We start from the raw sequence: 15,843 nt of genomic DNA, 5'->3' as shown, positions 1-15,843 counted from the left end.
ACTTGAGCAAGTCCGCCATGTGCTCTGTGGGAACAAGAAAATGCAGATTGGGGAACTGTTCCAGTCAGTGCTCCAACCAGTGTCAAAACACTCATCAAAAGAGAGAAAGCCTAAATTTGAGTTGAAAACTAGTTGACTTGAAAAGTGAAATTCACAGTAAGCATGTGACTGTGCTGGAAATGTGATTTGGGAGCAAGCCAGAAGCCAGGATAAACATTTCCACAAAGTAACAGGTGGTGAGGGTGCTGATGTGGCTACACTCCCAGGAAAAGCCAGTCAAGAATTACAAGAATTGTGTATTTTGCTTTGCATAATATGGAGTTTCCAGGTGAGGGAGGATGAGGTTGGCTATGTTGCCTTTCCTTCCAGCTGAAGGTGCTCACAGGAGGTGTCAGTGTAGGTAGCACTTCCCCTGCATCAGAAGAAGCAGCAAATGTCATGAATGAAAAGGAAACAGCGGTGTTCAGGGCAGCCAGGGAAAGCCCGCGCCTTCTGTTTTATGGAGGTCAACGCAGGCATGACCAGCCTGGCCATGCTGTGCGGTGAACTCTTGCCGTCATGGGGAATCGGGTTGGCAATCTAAGAAGACGGCTTGGGTGTCAGCCCAGCTCTCTTGGACTAGACTGCAATGCTGAGAGTTGCAAATTTGATGATTCTTGGAGATATCTTGTGAAGGTCAAACTTTTGTTTTGTTTTGTTTAATTTCTCCCAGACTTCTAAACTCTGGTGATGTTAAATTTTTAGTTCTTCAAGGTTATTTAGCCTTATTTATTTGTTTTTCTGTCCTAGCTCTACCACATTATCTATTTCCAGGCATTTATTTTTGATATTTTTCTTTTACCTGCCACTGCCCATTCATTTTCCTTAAATTCCCAAAGATAGTGTATTTCTTACTGGCTTTGTTTTATTTCTTCTCTGAACCTGAGAACTGTTGTTGCATCTTATTGAAGTTCACATAGCTTTATTTTTCTCTCTCTTTCAAAAGAACAGCTTGCCCTAGCTGGTTTGGCTCAGTGGCTAGAGCATTGACCCGTGGACTAAAGGGTCCTGGGTCTGATTACGGCCAAGGGCACGCACCTTGGTTGCAGGCTCTATCCCTGGCCCCAGTTGGGAGGCAACCAATCGATGTGTCTCTCTCACATCGGTGTTTCTCTCCTCCCCCCTTCCACTCTCTCTGAAAAGCAATGGAAAAAATATCCTCAGGTGAGGATTTTAAAAAAAACACAACAGCTTGATTTAGGTATAATTCACCTACTATATAATTCATCCCTCTAAGTAATCAATTCAGTGGTTTTTCGTATATTCACAGTTGTGCAACTATCACTGCAATCTAATTTTAGAACATTTTCATTACCCCAAAAAGACACCCTGTGCACATTAACAGTTGCATCCCACCCCTATCTTCCAAGCCTCTGGCAACTACTAGTCTACTTTCTGTCTCTATGGATTTGCCTATTCTGGACATTTCATATAAATGGAATCATGTAGTATGTGGCCTTTTGTGATTAGCCGTTTTTACTTAGCATCATATAGCTTTATTTCAATTTTCAGTGTATTCCTCTTTTTGGTTTTATTTTTCGATTACTTAGCTGCCACCTAGTCTCAGATTTTAAATTGAGTCTTTCACTTATCCTTTTTATAGAATCTATTTCCTATTGTCTGTATTCCATACTTAAATCTTCAACTCTTAAAATTAATTATTTTTTAAACTATTAGTTTAACTATTAAAATCTTAAAATTAACTATTTTCTGTTCTCTTGCGAAGAGAGTAGGGTCTGTGGCTCTTCTTATACCTGCTTCAGATGTCACCTGACATGCTTCCTTCTGCCCGATGGCATCCCATGCTACAATTGGGTGAATAAGAGTTTATTAGTTGTTCGTCTATTTTAGTTCCCATCCTTCTAGCTCTCTTGTTTCATAGCCTCTTCTGATTATTTAAACTGTTATATTACAGTATTCCAAGGTAGTTATCGTAGACCTTAATTTTTCTTTTGTTTTCTCACCATAAAATGCCTTTTGTCACTTCCGAACATCCTGTCAGCATGTAGAGTTGAATTCATGTAATTATCTCTTCTTGTAGATTTGTGTCATCACCAACTTACTGTCCTCACGTTTACTGCCACCCTTCCGCTCTCTGACTTAATTTTTATGAGCATTGCTTCATGCCCTTTCCTCACTGCTTTGAGTATTCCTGAAGACTCTTGAAGGAAAAACACTGTCTTTCCCTTTTGTATTTCCTTTTTTATGTGCATTAACACATGTAATCCTCACAATGTCCCTCTCATATGATATTGTTACTAGTATTTTCATTTACTAGATGAGAGAACTGAAGTTGGGTGTTTAAATCTCAGTTTTCATCTGCACTCAGTTTCTGAAATCAGAGTACTCTTTTTTCCTTAACCATTTCTTTCAACATTTAGCCCAGTTCCTAACCCTTAGAAAATACTCAGTAAATATTTAATTTGTTGGATAACTGAATGAGTGAATGAGTAAATGAATGAATGATATACTACTTGGTAGGCTGTTCATGGGTATGTCAGATGTTGTCTTTCAAAGATTTTGTTTCTGTAGCTTTTGTGAAGTCCCGCACTATTAAATAGTAGCTCAGGAGTTTTTTAGAGGTGGGGGGAAAGGGTCTCTGAAGTTTGTTAACACTGGATTCTCACAGTGTTAATACTCAGCAGCAAAGCATTTAGCCGGGTAGCATTTATTAATGCCAAGTATGGAAGGTAAGAAGAAGACAGTGCATGGGGACATTGTCATGAAGTGCTTGTCCGGCCACTCATATTTGGCCATGAGGGCAGCATATTTACCCATTACTGGTAGAGAGAGGGAGCTGAGTGCAGAAAGTACCTGTTTCAGTAGCAGGGTGGAGAGAGAGGGAGAGGGAGCGTGTTTTTCTAAAAGTTTGTTTTTTGCCCTGGCCGGGTGGCTCAGTTGGTGGGACATCACGTACACAAAAGGCGGTAGGTTCGATTCTCCGTCAGGGCACATACCTAAGTTGCAGGTTCAGTCCCCCGTCGGGGTGTGTATGGGAGGCAATAGATTGGTGTCTCTCTCTCTCTTTTTTCTTTCTCTCTCCCCCTCCCCCCTTCCCCCTATCCTCCCCTTTCCTCTTTAAAAATCAATAAAAACATATCCTCAGGTGAGGATTAAAAGTTTGATCTGTTCAGTTTAAGTTTGAGTCAAGATCAGGTTAAACAGGCATGGTACCCACCTTTGTTTCTTTTTTTTTTTTTTTTTTTTAAATATATCCTTATTGATTTCAGAGAGAGGAAGGGAGAGGGAGAGGGAGAGATAGAAACATTAATGATGAGAGAGTCACTGATTGTCTGTCCCCTGCACACCCCCGGCTGGGGATCGAGCCCACAACCCGGGCATGTGCCCAGATCGGCAATCAAACCGCAATTTCCTGGATCCTAGGTCGATGCTCAACCACTGAGCCACACCCGGGCGGGCCCACCTTTGTTTCTTTCGCCTGCTTAGATGAATCTGCTTCCTATTTTATTGCTTGGGACTTCATTTTTTAGAGAGAGGTTAAGTTTCACCGCCAGTCATTTGCTGTAGAAACTTGTGATCTTGTGATTAGTTGTTTTATGTAGGATTAGAAAGAACTTCGACCCATACAGAGTATTTTAATGTCAACAAAGTAAAAAATGTTTTGTTTTCACCAAAACTTTTGTTCTTCTTAAGCAGGAGCAATAGATAATTATGAAATGCCCTGTCTATAATTTTGTAGGCCTGGGTTATTTGGTAGATTAATATTATGAGCACTTTTAATCTTTATTTTTCTTACTGACTGACTAGATTTTAGTTTAAATAATCTTCATGCTACTCAGCCATTACAGACCTAGTTATAAAGAAAACTGTGATACAAGGTGAAGTAACTCTTAGCATGAACTAGCCCAATCTGATTGCCTCTCTTATGGATATTGTTTCAAGTCACTGGCGATGCAAGCTCCTTGGAGTTTGTTATATTATGCTGCTAACTCCCAAGGCTGTGTCTTCAAACATTCTTTTCTTCCTGATTATTCTTCTTTTTCTGTTGGGTTGTCAGGTCCTTGATTCTTGGTGATTGAGGATATCTCATTCCAAAGCAGACATCCCACAGTAGAAGACAAGACCATGATACAGGAAGGAGGCCAGAATAGCCTTTCTTTTCCAAACTGGACTATGGCATCCACTCGAATTACTCTCAGTTCACCAAAACTAAGCACCAGTTGTGTGTGCAAGGCACAGTTTTTGTCCTGAAATAATTGATAATATACTTAAGAAGGCTTAAGAATGTTAACCACGTCACTCTCCTCGAAACAAGCAGCCAGAGACAAGCTCCTCTGTCAGACAGGAGCCCAATAGGAATTGTGTAACCCCACCCCTCAGCCTTTGTAAAATTAAGCTGATAAAAAGCATAAATGCTGGTGAGGTTTAAAATCAGTTACCAGGAAAAAAACATAAGAAATCTTGTTATTCTCCTGTTTACATTATACTTAACAAAAATCATTTAGCTGCCTCATTTTGATCCTCTGCTTCTAAAGAACCATTCTTATGAACTTGGACCCCAGGATCCACATGCGTGGTTACTCATTAAATTCTTATCTCTTATAAACTCTCTTGCCTTAGACTTGACAAGGCTGGAACTCAGTCACTCAGACCTAATACATTTCCTGGGTATTTTACATTAGACAGCTAAGCTCTGCCTTACTTTATCATGCTGATGTCCCTCTAGTTTTGGCAAAAGGTTTCATTTTAAATTTAGCTTTGTATCAAAGCATAAATAAAAAGATACTTAATTTGTTCATTAATTTTGCTCGCCATGGATACATATGTACGTTTGACCTTGGGAATACTAGCAGTAGTGTGTCATCACTGCAAGTTGGGGGCTTCCTAAAGAAAAATTCAAATAAGAAACAAATTCAGGGCAATTATTGATTTAACCATTTTGCATATGCTTTTGTCCATAGAAGGAGCATGAAAAAGACTCCAGTGATAAGCAGGTTAAACATCCACATTGATGATAATAGCTTACGTTGCTGAGTTTTACTCTGTACCGGGCACTGTTGTGAAGCCTCCACATGTGTTCATTGTTTAATCCTCATGTGAGCCATGTGGGTGAGTCCTATTCTTAACCTTACCTCACAATGAGGAAACCTAGATGCAGAGTGCTGGGGCATTTTACTCTAGGTCATGCAGTGAGGAGGTGATGGAGCATGAATTTGAGGCTGCTCTGCAGAAGCTGCACCCTTACCCATCTCTCCAGGGCCTGGTGTAGAAGCACTGTGCTGTCACCACCACATTTGGGAGGAGTAGGTTCCTGTTCCCACCATTAACTTCCTGACTCCCATGTTCCCTAACTCCTTCCCACCCACTGTGGCTGGCAGTTCCACAGCTCCCTGGCCTTTCCTAAGCCTTGGGCCTGCTCACCACTCTTCACACCCTCCCTGTTGCCCCCAGCATGAAGACTCTTGGAGCTGATCTATACCTCACATGCATGGCCCCAGATCATCTTTGGTGATTCACCCACACTCATTCTCTGTTCCAGTCTCACTAAACTTACTTCCATCTCTCGACTCTGCCTGTCAAAAGCTCCCTTTTTGGAGGGCCTGTTCATGTACTGATGTAGTGGCACCTGTAGCCTGATGACAGCTGCCTCAGCCCCTGGCCCTGCTGGCTTTAATTGGGCTGACCTCTCTTTGTCTTTCACTTCATCCAGGAGGCCTTCCTTAACCTCCAAGTCTTTGCAAGGTGCTGCCCTCCTGTGCTTTCCAGAGCACCATCACTTTCTCATCCTGCCTGCTGTCTAGATCCCTCTTCAAGTGATAGTCCCATACAGGTAGGAGTCAGAGCTGATTTATTCTAGCTTGTTCTCCCAGCACTCATCACAGTGCATGGTAAATAGGAAGTGCTTAATAAGTGATAAATGAGCAGTGACTCGATGGTCACAATTCACAGTAGTTACAACAAACCTCAGGGATGTGCACCCTAAGGCAGCGTCAGAGCTTGTGACTACAGAGCTGGGTGCTATTGCTTCACCCTCCCTGGTGGTGGGCATCCTCCTGCTTTAAAGTGCTGGCTTCAGCATCATGCATGTCTTGGTGGGACTTAGGCTGCTGCCCTTCACATCTGCTGGTGCAGCCTTTTCTCAGCTTTACCTGTTATACCTCCAGGAAAGGCCTCCTTCAATGGCTCTTGCAGGTCTGGAGCTGCATAGGGAGGGGATAGGCAGTTACCTGACCAAGGACTCTTCCTGGGTCTGAGAGCTGAGAACAGGGCCTCTCTGGCTTCATGCTTCTTGACAGTCCTTACCACAGGGAGCAGCAGCTTCCACCAGGGAAGCCTTGAGCCAGTGGCATCTCTCAGGAAACACTCTTCTGGGGGTCAGGACCAGCTGCAGACAATGGAAAACCTCTCCCTTCAGTGGCAGCTTCTCACCTCCTGCAATAAAAAAAGTGTCTTCCCTCTTCCTGGTCTCCCAGATGTCTCTTTGCAGTGACAGCATATGCTCCCTTGGGAGTCAGGGGAGAGACCATTAGAGCAGCTCCAGGAACCACCCTTTTCGTGCACTTCTATGATGAACTAGGAATAAGCCCTGCTAGCCCAGAGACTCTAAGACAGGCCAGAAATAGGACTTTTCTCTGGTTAGCACACAAAGGTTGTGTTTTTCAACTCTCCCAAGATGAAATGACAAAATCAATTCAGTATTATCTGTGATGAGAGCCTGAGAAATTCATATAAAGTTGCTTTTACTCTTCCATTGTATTCTAGTTCACATTTCTAGTTCAGGATTATGCATGTAATTAGTTAAATTGTGATTGATCCTATACATAAATTGGGATGTGTATATTTGTTGGAGGAAATAAAAAGGAAGTTCAGGACTTTAGTTAACAGTGAGCATGTAACTATCTTCTTTGGGGTAGTAGCATCTAAAATTATTTAAGTCTTCTGTTTCCCACCTGGGGTTTAGCTGTACTCAGGGTTGTCTCTAGGTATCTTAAGGGCTCTTGCCAAATTCTTAGAAGGTTGACCTAAAAACATACACCATATAGTATTATGAGGAGAGAGGAGATGAACAAAGATTAAGTGGTGAATTGATGGTATAATTATAAAATGATTAAGGATTATTGATTAAGTAGTCCCTAGGTTATTTGATTAATTGATTTTAAAACATTTTAAAAATATGTACTGAGTGTAAGAAACTGTACAGTTTGGCAGTGTAGAGACATCACCTCTTGATTGAGTGTTTCCATGACAGCTTTTCATTACCACCTTATGTTGGAGCTTAAACTCTCCAAGACAGGCCCATTTTGTTCTTGATTTTATTCTCTGTGTACAGGGTGGGACAAAAGTAGGTTTACATGTGTTCGTAAATAATACAATAATTAATAAATAATAATACAGTAGTAAACTCTGTTTCCCATACTCACAGCTGTGTTTCCCATACTCACAACTGTAAGCCTACTTTTGCCCCACCCTGTATAACATACACCAGGCCTAAAATAAAGGTTTATTGAGTAAATTACATTGTTACCCCCTTCAATACATTTACAGTCTGCTTAAATTCCAGTGAGGACTAACAATGGATTTACTTAATCAGATTCACTTCTGCCCTGGCCTGCGTGGCTCAGTTGGTTGGAGCGTTGTCCTGTACACCAGAAGGTTGTGGGTTCCATCCCCTGTTGGGGCGAGTATGGGAGGCAATCTATTGATGTTCTCTCTCTCTCCCGTTCTCTCTATAAAAATCAATAAAAACATATCCTCGGGTGAGAATTTTTAAAAAATGTTTTAAATCAGATTTGCTTCTGTTTCGGAAATCCGTTGAGCTCTGCCTGGAAAAGCTCCTCCTCATGTTTCCCCAGAAGATGGTTCTGAACACCCAGAGCAAGGACCTGTGTGCCTGTCACAGCTGCTTCCCAGCGCAGTGCACATTAGTGTGTTATTTCAGCCTTTAACAAGAACGCAAAGATGTAGGTAAATTGTCCATTTAACCAAGTTTTTTAAAAATGAGGACTTTGTGAGAGGATAAGTTCACGTAGCCTGCAGCTGGACAAAATACAGATGTTTATGCTATGGATGTCTGGATTCAACAGAAAATAGATACTCACTAAATTTGAATCAAGGAAGGTTTTAATTACCTGTTGGTGCATAGTATGATCTCACTTTTCATGGTAGTTTTGCAATCCCTGATACAGGTCAAATGGTCCATACTCTAGATTACCCTTACAACTAACTAGACCTACCATTGCATGTGTCAGTGACTGGTATTGTGAGATGAAAATAAACCCAAGAAATGTAGAGGGTCCACCATCATTTGGCTCTGCTGCTGTCACAAAGAGGTCATGTGACCCTTTCAAGGAGGAATTTTTTAATGCTTATTTCAGCCCCCAAAGATAAAATGTGCAGCCATCATTTAGAGAAAACATAATATGAGTAAATGGTGTCTCTTGGAGTCAAATGTTCCCCTGAGGCTGCGCATCTCTGAAAAGATGGAAGTCAGCAATAAAATATGACATATTCACAGTTTCACTTCACTTTCAACTTTTCAGGAGCAGGTCCTGCACAGAGAGCAAGATGGAGCTGCATTTCAACCAACGGTGGTTTCAACTTGTGCTGACTGTAATTTTTATCCATAGGTTTGAAGACATACCTGATAGCGGGTCAGAGAGCGAAGGAGTCTCATTGCGGCTGTTCAGAGGCCTTGCTTTCTGGCTTTGAGGTCATTGACGGCTCACAGGTGTCCTCAGGTCCTAGGGGACAGGGGACAACATCACCAGGGAGTGTCAGTGACTTGGCGCAGACTGTCAAAACCTTTGATAACCTTAAGGTTAGTTTTTTTTTTTCTCCTACTTCTAAAATTTTCTATTAATCTGTAGTACAACATGTGAAATAATATACAGCCTTCAGGTCTGTAGCAGATGACTTGGAATGCCCTCCAATTTGGTTTTGTGATTTTTTTTTCATGTAGTATAAAAGAAGTAGCATTTTGCATTTTTAATATCTTTTCTTTTTGGAAAAATATTCTGCACCTCCATTTTCTTTCTACACTGCAAAAAGATGCTTCTCACTTGAGTTGTTTTCTTTTTCTGCAACCTATGCTGTCTTCTGGGATTTCTAAAAGCTAATGATAAATGACAGTAAAGGTGATTCTCCTCACATCTTACTGGAGAGCTAGTCGGTTTCTTATTTCAGAGACCACTTCCTCAGGTATTTCTGTGTCTCCTGAAATCAAATGTTTTATAATTATTTTAAATTTTGTTAGTGTGGGTGAACCTTATGACATAGCTAACTGGAGGAGTGCAGGCTTGCCAAGAACACTATAGTATTACATTATTGGAACAGAGATGTCCTGGTGGCTGTCAAGAAGTACCCATTTCTGTCATAGCGAGCCACAAAAAATTAATGTGATGGACGTTAGGCACATGAAATCAGTTTAGTTTATGAGCTGGTCCTCAGCTTTCACACTTGACTTAGTTCTCCCACTTGTACCTCTTGTTTATTTTTACAGTTTAAATATTTGCCATTTTTATTTTTTTTAAAGAGAGAGTCAGTTAAAACATATACCCACTTCACTGTTTGGTACTCTCAAATATTTACTTCAATGATATATTTATTGGTCAAGATGATGGCCTATTGTCATGGCTTTAATCCAATATGTTCCTTCTTATCCACATTCATTAACAGATTTGAAAACTAGCTGTATTGGTATTTCAGCCTAACAGGTATAATGTGGCAATCAGCTGGGATATCCAGATTATTTCACTGTGTCAGAATCCATAGGACCGAGCACCAGTTACTCTGTGTCATTACTGCATTCAGGTTTATTGACAGCACTCATTGTTTGCTTTGTTAACAGTGCAGGGTTTCTCAGCCTTGACACTATCAACATTTTGGGCCAGATAACTGTGATGGGGGCCATCCTATACACTGAGATGTTGAGCAGCATTCCTGGCTTCTACCCACTAGGTGCCAGGAGCTCCCCCTCCTCCCATTGTGACAACCAAGACTGTCTCCAGCCATTTCCTAATGTTCCCTGAGGGGGTAAAGGGTAAAATCACCCCAGGTTTAGAACCAGTGGGGTAGGTATTAGACCTTGCCTTCCCTGTACTCTTTGACACATGTGTATCAGCTAGCCTATCTGAAATTTCCTTGATTCCTGCGCACTTTCAAGACAGCCTCTTTGCTGGGCTGATGTTTTGCAGCCTTCAGAAAGGAGCTCTGGGTGCATCAAGCATCACCGAGCATGACAGGGAAGAATTACATCAGGGAGGAGCACAAAAACGTGGCTTTCCAAGTACAGTTTCATTATCTGGGGAGAAACAATTTCCTCCAGTCTTCAAACCGAGCTATATTTAAGTAGAGAAATAGAGCTCAAAGCCAAAAATGATTTGTTGTGTGTGCTGCCATTTAGATTTTGTGTATGTGAGTTTCTATTCATTAGGGAGTACAGTTGCTGACTTCACTTAAAAAAAAAATCTAGGTGGACAAAACTATTAGCGTATTCTATTACCTTGTATAAGTTTTCTAAATAATGATTGAAAGTTTTCTGAAAATCTTGTCATCTATTAAATTGACCCTATTTACCAAGAGGAATTTGAGCAAAAAAGGAATCTTTGGGCCCCTTCCAGAAGGGATAGATGAATTGGATCTTGAAGTATAATTTCTGGGATATTTTGATGGTGTTAGGGACAGGGATCATAGGACATCTTAGACTAGGGCTGTCCCAGAAAGTTAGAATTACAGTGGAGCAGAAGGAGGGAAGAGATAGAAGACCTGGTCTCCATTCCAGGCTTGACTTCGGGAAGTCCTTACCGCACTCTTGCCTTCTCTGCTTCTAGTGCCTATGGTGACCATCAGGTGAGAGCAGGCATCTGTAGAGCACTTTATAAATTATAAGCACTGGGTAACTGAGTGAATCGTTATGAGCTATCACCCTAAGCTTGAAAGGCAGAAAACTGAGATCTGCCTTAAAGATTATATAGATTATAATCTGACATATAAGGTCTTCCCTCAAGAAATAGTTTTTGAGCAATAGGAATGTAGTACCAGTTGCTTGCTCATACAGTTTTTGGGAAGGTTTTTCCTCTAAACTTGTCACTGCCTCATATGTGTGTCATTGGCTTGTTACGTTATATTGTCTGCACTGTGATTAACTCTTCTCATTAGCAGGAATCACAGACTAGCTCCTCCTAATCCTTTATCAGGGTCTCTTGACTCTTCCTGTCTACAAGCTTTAATTTCCTTTGTTGCTGCTGTCACCTCATCCAGTCAGAGTTAGCTCCCATGTAGATTTGTCACAGACCCCCCCACATTTCCCTCCTATCCTGATGTAAAGCAGTGTTTCCTTGATCAGTATTTTCTCTGGATGGAAATAGGTGTCAAGTATAGAAAAAGGGTTCTGTGATCAGGTAAATTTGGAAAGTTCTAGGTTAAACAACACTGAAAAGATTTCTTTACTGCAGGACTTCTCAGAGCCTTTAATATGCTAGTATGTATACTTAGGTCTCCATAGATGGATGTGGTATGCAGCATCCTTAGGCCTCTTTGACCACAGATTTCTTTTTTCAAGCTGCACCTATTGGGGGAATGCTTGTCTAGTGGAAGGAGTTTCATGCAAGAACCAAGAAATTAGCAAAAAGATGTTCAGTAAATATTAATCAAATGAATATATGCATATCTTGGCCCTGTTGCTCCTCTTACCTGCAGTACTCATCGCTTCCCTTTTCCCTAAAAACTCCTCTTTTCCTTTCATGGTTCACCTTCATTACAGATTTCTATGACTTCTCTATTAGTGCTATAACATTATAGCTATACACAATATTCAGTATTTGCCTTATGTTTCTTATGCTCTTTGTGAGCTCTTTGAATGCAGGCAGGGCCCATGTGTTAAAAAAAAAACACAATTTATATTTTCCCCAGGTGTTCAGCGCACCTGTCATATAGTAGATACAACTTCCTTTTGGCTTAAATGTTTCATTCTTAAATGACACACAGAAAGATAGACATCTGCACAGGTAGCCTAAGAAGGACTGAAGTGAGAAGCCTGAGCAGAACTAAATAGAACCAAGGCAATGTCAAGGAGTCATTTGCTTTCTCTCCTAGCACACATGTCCTATGTATCTGTAACTTATTTCTCAGTTCATAGCTGGAGAATTCTTACCTAATATTTCATGAAATAGTCTGTGCTCTATGACAACCTACCAAGAAACTATAGTCATGTCAAAGGACAAGGGCTTTGGTCCTGTGGTCATAGGTTAGAGAGAACCCTCCCACACCCAAGCATTGACTTCTTCAGTGACTGAAAGTGAGAGGTTTTCATCAGGAAGCATAATGGGGGGCTGTGGGGTACACTGCTAGCACCATGGCACTCAGCTCTCTAAGCTTGAACTTCCAAAGATAGCCCTAGGGTTTGGGATGGGGGAAGGAGGAATCAAGAAGGGAGCCCAGGTCCTGTCTGGTATGGCTTAGTTGATTGAGCATTTCCCCAGGCACTGAAAGGTTGCCAGTTCGATTCCCAGTCAGGGCACATTCCCAGGTTGTGGGCTAGATCCCTGGTGGGAGGTGTGCAGGAGGCAGCGATTGATGTTTCGATCTCACATTGATGTTTCCCTCTTTCTCTCTCTCTCATCCCCTCTCTGTTCCTGTGTTAAAAATAAATCAATAAAATCTTTTTTAAAAAGAGAAGGAAGGGAGCCCAGGAAGGAGTCAAGGGCTCTTCATGTCACAGTCACAGGAGGCAGATTTAGTGCCATGGGAAGGGCCAGAACTCAAAATTAAGGATTGTTCTGAAAGCCTTGGCTTTGAGACTGCAAGCAAGTCCCTTAACTTCTCTAAGTTACAGTGATATGGTGATGACAAGGCAGTCTCTTAGGGTTGTTGTGAAGATTAACTGAAGTAATGCCTATGAATGTTAGGTTTTATAGTAGATGCTCAGTTGACACCAGGACATGCATGGAGACATGATCACAGTAGGAGTAAAGAAGTACAGGAGGAGACAGATACTGTGATTTGCCCACAATGAGTCATTCATTATCTGGGGAAGATCTCACCTTCTCAGCTTGTTCTGACTTGAGGGAGGTTCTTCTCTTATTCCCCTTGGTCGTTCCTGTGGGGGATGTAACCACGTCACAAATGTGTAATTGGAGTATGGGCACTTGGCCTGTTCAGTGTGACCTCACCTCTGCAGTGAAGGTCTGCTGCTCGTCTGTCATGAGCTGTGGGTGATAGATCGAAACTACACATGCCAATAACAATAGCTGCTCTATGTCTTTGTGAAGAACCAAGAAATGAAAACCAAAGATGTGGGTGGTTTCTTTTTTATCACATCAATCCTAATCAGTTAACCATGTGAGCTATGACAACATCTTAGCTCATCTCTGAAAGACCTCACTGGAAATGCACCTGCTTGGCTATCATTGTGAGTTTACCTTAATCTATTATTCAGAACCCCAGGGCTGTGTGCTCACAGGGCAAAAGTTTCTACATATTTACAGTCAGTAATGAGGCTGAAGGTATGGATTTGTCCACATGGGGCGATTCAGAGAGGACCTGTCCTATTTTCAAAATGGTTATACTTTTCCCAGGGACCATTTTTCTGTGACAGTTGCCATGCTTTTTTAATGACTCTAAGTAAATGATCACTTCTTTTATCTCCTTGTTATTTGTATTAGTTGTGTGTAAAATCATTATGAATAGGCTCAGTTGGTTTAGTTTGAGGATGCAGAAAGCCTCTACTTTTCATTTTAATTCATTATAGGAATGGAAAGGTAGTAGATCTCTTTCTCTCATTATATATATATATGTGTATATATGTATATATATATACACACACGCACAGACACACATATGCACACACATAGTTTAGAAATTAAATATTTATTATAAACGGTGGTCTGAATTGATAGTGGTGATGGACAACTCTCTGAATATACTTAAAACCATTGAATTACATACTTTAGATGGTGAATTGTATGGTATGTTAATTATATCTCATTAAAGCTGTTATAAAAGTAAATAAACAGTAATTTGACTGCTGACTTTGAAATATGGATGTGTAAAGTAAGTTTTTTTAAAAAGGACTTTTAAAGTTTTATCTGTATTTTTAGTTGTCTGTGCGTGTGTTTCCTTCAATTAGGAGAAAGCACATCACATATAAATTGACAACTCTTCCTTACAGAAGAATTTTATCTGATAGATGTAGAAGGAATGACTGAAAGAGAATCTCCATTAGCACATCATAGTAATAATTGTTGCAGGCAAGATCCATCAGTGAACTCTAAAATTAGTGGGTATAAGTTTAAGGAGAAATGGGATATTTGCATAGCCTCCAAGCATCTCTCCCCCCACCCCCCAGATATTTATTCATTATGAAGGGAAGAATAGTAACTTGCGGTGGAAAACCTGACAGACCCCCACCGTCACTAGATGACGAGTGTAGCATCATAGTTAATAAGACTAGTGGTACCTTGTGCACCCTGATGTAAGGTGCTGAGAAGGGCATATCACCTCTGTGGAGTTCTTCCCCAAATCCTAAACCTCAGTCAACTTGTGTGAAAGCATCGGAAAAATCCAAATTCAAGGGCAGTCTACAAAATACTTGACCAAAAGTAACAAGGCCATCGATGACAAGGAAAGACTGTGTACCTGCCACAGACCCGAGGAGACTAAGGAGAAAGAACTAAATGCAACATGGGGTCCCAGGTCAGAAACAGGACATGGGGGTGGGGGGGACCGAGAACCTTGAATAAAGTCTGTAGTTATGAAATGAAATGGGAAGATAGATAAGTCCAGCATCATTTAATGGGCAGCATCAGGTAGTGAGGTATTGAACATAAATTAAATTTCTCAAAATATGAAATACTTTGCTTTTCTGATGGAATATTTCCACAACATGGTAGCAGCATTCTTGCCTTATCAACCTCAGTGATTAAATGCAGTAGCCACTTAGGACTCAGGAATCTGAGCAGGGTTCTGTGATTCTCAACTCCATGACTTTGAGATCCTGTGCCTGATTTTCACAGGTTTTTGTTTTGTGTGTGGTTTTGCCTCCAGTATTCTCAGGCTGTCCGCTTTCTGTTTTTAAAGCTTCTGGGTTGCCTTTCTTTTTCTGTAACAATTACTGCTTCTATTTTCCTCTAATATTTTGCTTCTATTTTTCTCTGGTATTTTATTAGTAGAAATCATCTATGTGCTGGCCCACCAATGGCATGTAGTAGCCAGGGTGACTTCTGCTCACATTGCAGGTGGTTCCCAGTCACTTGGAGATGTTATATATTCATGGTTGGGGTTGAGGGCGCTGCTACTTGGCCTTAAACTCCTGCTCTCATTTTCTAACTCTGTGACTTTGGGCAACTCCCTTCTCTTCGATGCCTCAGTTTCCTCCGGTATAAAATGGGACTAATTATAGTGTTGGCTTCATAGGTGCTTATGAGGACTATAGAGTGATACAAGCCTCAGTAATCTGTATTTCCTTTACTGTTGCATGTTCCTGTCTGCCATGTTCAACCTGAGTTTTGAGTTTGGGGAGCAAGGAGTGCATTTGGTCACAGGACAGCTTTCCAGATAGCCATATTCAGCAGACTAAACAGGCAAAGCCAGGGCTTTTCTGATGTTTCCTCCTCGTTTCTCAGAAAAGAGGCTTCCCTGCTCCCTCCCTTGACAGTTATGAAAAAGGACAGCTGTTAGCTTAGAAATGATTTATCTTGTGAAGAGAAATAGCCTCGAAGAAAAACTATTTTATAGCTCTGTGCCATATACTCTGAACAGAATGCAGGGTGCATGTATCAAAATGTGTTAAAAACAAATGTAAACACACCCAAGTGTGTTAGAGAAATAGTTATAATCTTCCCTCTG

At 41.1% G+C, this 15,843-nt stretch overlaps 1 protein-coding gene across 2 annotated transcripts in view; it reads left to right on the top strand.

Moving 5' to 3' along the window:
* ADCY9 (adenylate cyclase 9) overlaps positions 1-15,843 on the top strand; it is a 122,625-nt gene that overhangs the window by 77,970 nt on the left and 28,812 nt on the right. For both annotated transcript variants that reach the window (XR_013998496.1, XM_081133126.1), the window contains exon 3: positions 8,628-8,818. Coding sequence is in view for 1 of the 2 variants with exons in the window: in XM_081133126.1 (XP_080989252.1) it covers positions 8,628-8,818 (191 nt within the window). In the remaining variant the exon portion in view is untranslated. The remainder of the gene's footprint in view (positions 1-8,627; positions 8,819-15,843) is intronic.

Source organism: Miniopterus schreibersii (assembly GCF_964146895.1).
Source record: "Miniopterus schreibersii genome assembly, chromosome: 3".
NCBI lineage: Eukaryota > Metazoa > Chordata > Mammalia > Chiroptera > Miniopteridae > Miniopterus > Miniopterus schreibersii.
Note: the sequence above shows the minus strand (reverse complement) of the source record. Positions and strands in the feature narration are given on the sequence as shown.